Genomic DNA, 6,671 nt, shown 5'->3' on the forward strand with positions numbered 1-6,671 from the left:
AGCAGTCAAGTGCCTTAGGCACTACGCTACCAGTGCCAGTGAAAACCCAGTTGATCACAATGGTTTGATCCGCAGCCATTCATAGGCATGGCGTATGACCGGGCTGTGTTTATCTGTTGTGTATGGTGTCACTACAAGTTAAGGGCCCACTCAACAGCAATTTATGTATAAATATATTTCCCTACCACGGTCAATGACTTTCTTATTTAAGTACAAATCTGTAAAAAACTAGGGATTCCCTTTAATCATTACTGTCACAAACCCACAGTTATCATCGAGAGCACATACTCTTTTGCACTAAATTTTATGAATAGAAGATGATCTCTTCATCCTCTTTTAGCATGACAATGGTTATTCCAGTGACTATTCTTGAACTTGGAAATCAATATACCAGATTTCTAGAACCAAAGCTTAAATACATGATTCAAAAGTAAGCAAAAACCTTATTTCTTTTTTACTGTGTTTGTGTTACTGGCATTGCAGATCATATGTCAGTATTTGAAGAGAAATAACAATGATCATTTAAATGGATATGGCACATTTTTTGTTATACAACTATGTTCATGTATAAAATTCAATTTTATTAAAATTCTTTGTAGTAGATGGAAGCTCAGAGAATCTGAGCAATTTTTATTTCCGCTGATAGAGCTAGTGAGTAGAATCCAGTACTCACACTGGTCTTCCTCATTTCTTACCATTGTTATTCCTCATTATTAATCATAGTAATAATTAACTAAGTGATTAAGAACTTAAATATTGATTACTCTGGACCAGTAAACTGCATAGACTTTGAGAACTATGTTTTACCTAACATTATCAGGAAACCATGAGGGATGAGAAGGGGAGAGCTCTGGATTTTAACTAAAAATCACAGACCTTGTTTCATCATTTGTCATCACAGTAAGCAAGCTTGATGATGTGCTGCCAATTGACTTCTTGTGGTATAAATAATGTGAGTGTATGTTGTCTTTGATTAGAACAGAATACCTGCCATCTCTTTCAAAACCTTCTCATATATTCAAAATGGAGGATGATAATTTGCACAATCAGTACAATCTTCTGTGTCACATATATGAAATTTGTAGGAATTCTGCCATAACAAGTTTTATGACATACATGGCAAGGCTTACTTTATTTTTTCCATTCTCCCAAACACTTTATCATGGATTGATTTATTCTCTTTTCTCCTAGGAATTGAAGATGCGAAAAAAAAATTTCCCATCGTTAGCATGTTATTCTCCAAGCAGTCAAAATGCATGCTTTAGAAGATCTTAGGATATAACAACTGTTTCTGTAGCTATAGAGATGTGTACTTTATGGAAAATATTACAGAAAATAATACAGCAATAATTATTTTAAGATAATGAAAACCTGGAAAATATCTCAAAAATCACAAATCCACCAGAACTACCAATGAGAGAGAATTAGAGACGGTAGACTGTGGTTCAGACCAACTATGTCCTATGTTCAGAATTGAAGCCTGTGTGTTCTTTTCATCTTCATTGTAATTTCTTCCCTTTGTCAATGGTATGTGCAACTGTGATCAAATGTTTCTCTTGTGGATGTTTGCCCATGTGATTCTTGATTGAACTATTGCAATAGGACTATTCAGCTTACACATAGCCACTCAAGGGCACTCAAGTCCTGATGCAAGGTCAAGTTTATAAAATGAATCCTGAATTACTCCTTAACCTCAGTGTTCTCTCATGTTTATAGTAAGCATCCATATAACGACAGGTTCCTTTGTACTATTCAGGTATGCTGCTGTGGTTTTGCTTCTCTATTCACTCTACTGTTGTTTATTTGGGTAAGTGCTGCTTTTCTTAAAATTGATTTCAGGCCCTCAGTAATTTCAGGAAATCATGTCAATGACCTGCAGTACATTTTAGTGCCCTACTTTTCTCATAAGGAGCTCTGCTGGCATAGTGCTTAAGGCATTTTATGCCTAAGCAGAAGGTTGGCAGTTCAAACCTATCAGCTACTCTGTGGAAGGAAGACTGGGCAATCTACTTCTGTAAAAATTTACTGCCTCAGAAACCCAAAGGAGGCCGCTGTGAGTTGGAATGCACTCAATGGCAGTGGGTTTTTCTTTGTTGGTTTGCCTTTCACATGGTAATTCCATAAGTTACTGCTTTCTAGTCCTCTGCTGCCCTAAACTTGCAACATAATAAGAGGTGGTAGAACCAAAGTTGAACTGCAACAGTATTTTAAAATACTATTTTCCTCAATATGTTTCATGATCCAAAAAGAGAAAGATAGTAAGCATATCTGTACACCCCTGTTGGCCATGGTGGTGAGAATCAGGAGCCAACACCATGCTCTTTTCTTCCCCTGTAGTGGGGCTTGTGGTGTTTGTCTTTCTCTGTTATCAGTTTGTTCCCATATTTCTCCTTCATGGTCCTCTTTTCAAGTGTGCAATATGAAAGCGTTGGCTTCAGGGATTATTCACATCCCTTCCTGTGATATAATTTTATTTTTGACTTTCTCCTAAGGTCAATAATAATTATGTGTGAACTAACAGAAAAAGAAACTATGTTAATATCTGCCTTTAATAATGGTTGCTCACTCTGTTGCAAATAATTTTATACATATCAATTATTAATAATAATAAAAATCTATGTGGATATTTATCATTATCCCCTGTTTAACGATGAGGGAATTAAACTATAGTGAGGTGAAACAACTTGCTCAAGATCAAAGAACCAGTAAATGGTAGAGCTAACGTTTGAACCCAGGCAGTCTGAGATTAGAGTCTGGATTCTATTCTCTACAAGCTCTCTATGCCTGCTGTCTCTCTGTTGTAATTCCCTTCTCTCCCTAAGGTTGTAGGGCTTTAAACGGCTTTCAGATCCATTTTTATACCAACTCTACAAATGAGTAACAGTTTCACATCTTTCAAGTATGAAATCTCCATCTTGCCACTGCTTGACCCCACTCCTGCACAGCTGGAACTAGAGTGAGGGTGTGGGTGGGTGTGGAACCAAATGGTACAAGTGCAGTATCAGATCCTGTCTTTTTTTTTTTTTTTTTAATTTTGATATTCTGTTCATCATGGAATTTTTGTATTAATTTTAGTTTTTAAAATGTTGTATTATAATATTACTTATTTGGTTTTCTGAGGGTTTCTTTGATGGGCATCCTCTTAAATTTTGCACCTAAATTGAATACCTCTCTTGCCTCAGCCTAGTCTAGGTCTCACCTCCCTACAAATACTTTCCCCTCTCTCACGTCTGTGAGCCCACATCCAGCCTTGGACATATCAGTATATCTTAGAAAGACTTCTGGGTGCATCTGATATAGCCCTAGGTTTACACCTGCTACAGAAAAGAGAGTAAGCTCTAATTGTGGCATTTTTAGAAGAGAACACTTTGTACTAATACAATCTTGTACTAACTCATTCTATAGAAGGTTTTCTAGGTCTATTTCAATAAGTGTTTCTAAAAAAAAAACTAGTGTGGCAATTGTGTTGTAAAAGTTTTCACATAATGTATGGAGACTTTTATTCCAAGTATACCTACTTCCTTGTCCCTCTGCCTCCCTTAAGGCAGAAAAGGACAAGATAGAGAAAGGAACAAGAACACTGAAACAGTCTGAAGGCACCTGCTAGGACTGGAGTGTGTGATCTCTGCTTGGAGAATGGAAAGTTTTGCCAGCACCATTCACAGACTTATGCTATAAGGGCACTCACCTAGTAACATGGATCTTTGTGATTCAAGATGGGTTGTGAGTTGAAAATGTACAGCTTTCTTAGGATCCATTTTAGTGGTGTTGAAATGACAATGATAATCTGTTTTAAGCATAATCTCGGCTGCTGGTCACTTCATCTCCTTAGATTAAAACCCAGAATGGTTCAACTTTCCCTTTTGGTGTCAGGCGTTAAACTCAGTGTCAAGGTATCTGTGTTTGAAACCCACCTCTTCCCATGGTCCCTTTGTGCATTTGGGGCTCTCACTCAACCTCAGAGATCCCCATGTATAAAGTGATAACAATTCCTCCTCCACAGGTGGCTGTGAACAAACATTAAATGCTATGGCATACAGAAGGGCTGACATGGCCTCACATGATGGAGGCTCAATAAGAATGTGATCAGGGACATGTGTAACCTATGTGAAGAGTTGTTTGCACATTTCTAATTGATTGTTGTAGAGTGATTAATTGAGGCAGGTGTATTTCACATTCCTGTTAGTCATACTTGATTATACAAAATATCTAAGATCTTGTGCTAATAATTACACTCTTGTAAGTAGTGAAGGTAATATGTCAAAGCATCTAACACATCGAGATATCCTAGGGTTTCAGGACATGAAAATCATTGTGACTTATATAATCCAATTATATAGTCATATAATTGGATTCAATGATGCAGTTTCCTCATTCACTTTCAGCCTCAATCTCAAACCAACATAATGTTTGAGAGACATGTAAAGTGTTATATAATAGAAAGGACACCTTTTGATCAATTGTCCTGCAAGAAATACCATTAAAAAGAAAAGAACCATACACAACTAAATATAAAACCCAAAATAATTTTCTATCTTTGATTTGTGATTATGTATGTTTGAAATATATATATTTTATCTTAAGGTACTAAATCAAACTTCTCGACTTGAAATACAACTGCTGGAGAATTCATTATCAACTTACAAGCTAGAGAAGCAGCTTCTTCAACAGACAAATGAAATCCTAAAAATTCATGAGAAAAACAGGTGAGACTCATTGTATCCCCAAAATATTAGGTATATATTTATTTATATATATCCTTTACCTCTCTGAAATCTATTTTTAAAAAAAGGATTGAAATGGTTTACAAAAATAGTTAGCTAAATTAATTTTTAATGTAGAAAGAAAAGAGGTTGAAAGTGAATAAATTATGTTAAGATATCCTACTGTTAATATTCTGAAATACTTGCTTGTTAAAAATAGTATTTAACACTAATTTCCTTAATAATCAAGTTTTCAGATTTTACCATAGCCACTCAAAGCTCTGGTAGTGTAGTGCTTAAGACACTTGACTGCTAACCAGAAGGCTGGCTGTTGAAACCCACCAGCCACTCCTTGGAAGCAAGGTTGGGCAATCTACTTCCATAGTGATACCACCTCAGAAACACAAGAAAGTGTCGCTATGAGTCGGGTCCAACTCGACGACACATAACAACAACAACATAGTTAAAAACAGTGACCCCAAATACTGACAATTTCACAGAATCAAAATTTTTAGCAATAGAGAGAGTCTTGGAAACTATGTGCCTTGAATTATCCTATATACCCTTGAGCTTGCAAAGAGCTACAAAATTATAGAATTCTAACACTAAGAGAAGCAATATTTACATTTTTTCAAGAAAATTATTTACCCACGTATAAAGCCAACTCAGGAGATTTTTTTTCCTTTTTTTTTTTTCACTTAAACTCATTTTCTCTGGACATAATAAATTTGTTTATTTAACTATGTAGATATTATCACACCACTGTGTTTTTTATAACTGTGAATCCTCTCAGGTAAGTGCAGGTGAACTTAGAGATCTTGAGACCTGGACTAACACCCAACTCTACTATTTTGAATTTATTAGCATAGATGATGGACATTCAATCAAAGTCATTTATGTTCACAGTACTGACTTCTGTAGGACTGCTATATTGAAAATTAACTACATTTTCATCTGGCTATTTTTACAACTTGAAGATTTAGTTCTTTTTCATTATATTGAGTTAAAGATGGGATTGTGCTGACAGGACTAGAGTTTGCATATATTCCAAATCAGGAAGGCATCTCAAAAGATTGCTGGTTCTACAGAATCTTAGTTTACAGATCAGGGAACAGAGATTCAGTGGAAGTAAGTTACCTGTTCATGGTCACACAGCTTGCAAGTGGCAGAATAGGGAATGGAACCCAGGTTCTTGGCTCCCAGTCCTGTTCTTTCCACAATAACCTGTGGTCTCTCAATACTGTCTACAACCTAGAAGGATTTCCCAACTTCATGCTAAAAGTAGACCTTAATGACACCAATTACAATGAAACTTTTGTGTAAAGAAGATAAGCCTAACTGGTTAGAGTCTGAAAAGGTCACTCATGCTCTATGATGCGTATCTTCTCTGTTTTGGCCTTATTTTTCTCTGTATCATGTCTTGGGGTAAACTGTGTAACTATAAATAAACTTAGTGGGATTTGACCCTGACCTGATTGCAAGATGAAATGTTCTGGAATTAAGAATCCTATTGAAAAGCATCATTTATACAACTGAAGATTCACAATAACCAGGCAGACATGCAGCAGGTGTAATTCGCTTCTACTACCCTTGACTTAGGATTTCCTATCCATGCTTTAATTTTGTCATCAAAAGTGAACTCTAATCATAGTCACATATTTCAAGATGCTCTTGTGAAAAGCTTTTCTAGGAACTGTTAGTCAGTAAAACAGTGGCAATTTCATCTCATTTTCCTAGTTTATTATTTGTTTTTATAATTATATGAGTCATACATTTATTATAGAAAAAGGATAAACAAAAGGAAATTTAAAAACTCATAATTCCTAATACATGGCATAAATAGACTACCAAGCATAATTCAAAATGCATAAACAGCAGAAGAGAAACCAGATGATTGGGACCTTCTAAAAATTAAATTTTTATGTGCTTCCAAAGACTTCTCCAAAAAAGTCAAAAGAGAACCTACAG

At 35.6% G+C, this 6,671-nt stretch overlaps 1 protein-coding gene across 1 annotated transcript in view; it reads left to right on the forward strand.

Annotated features, from left to right (window-relative positions):
• Positions 1–6,671, forward strand: part of ANGPT1 (angiopoietin 1) — a 381,437-nt gene that overhangs the window by 243,208 nt on the left and 131,558 nt on the right. The window contains exon 3 of the mRNA XM_007934880.2: positions 4,585–4,706. Coding sequence (XP_007933071.1) covers positions 4,585–4,706 — 122 coding nt within the window. The remainder of the gene's footprint in view (positions 1–4,584; positions 4,707–6,671) is intronic.

Source organism: Orycteropus afer, unplaced genomic scaffold (assembly GCF_000298275.1).
Source record: "Orycteropus afer afer isolate SDZICR_OR568_19922 unplaced genomic scaffold, OryAfe1.0 scaffold00021, whole genome shotgun sequence".
In the NCBI taxonomy this organism is placed as follows: domain Eukaryota; kingdom Metazoa; phylum Chordata; class Mammalia; order Tubulidentata; family Orycteropodidae; genus Orycteropus; species Orycteropus afer.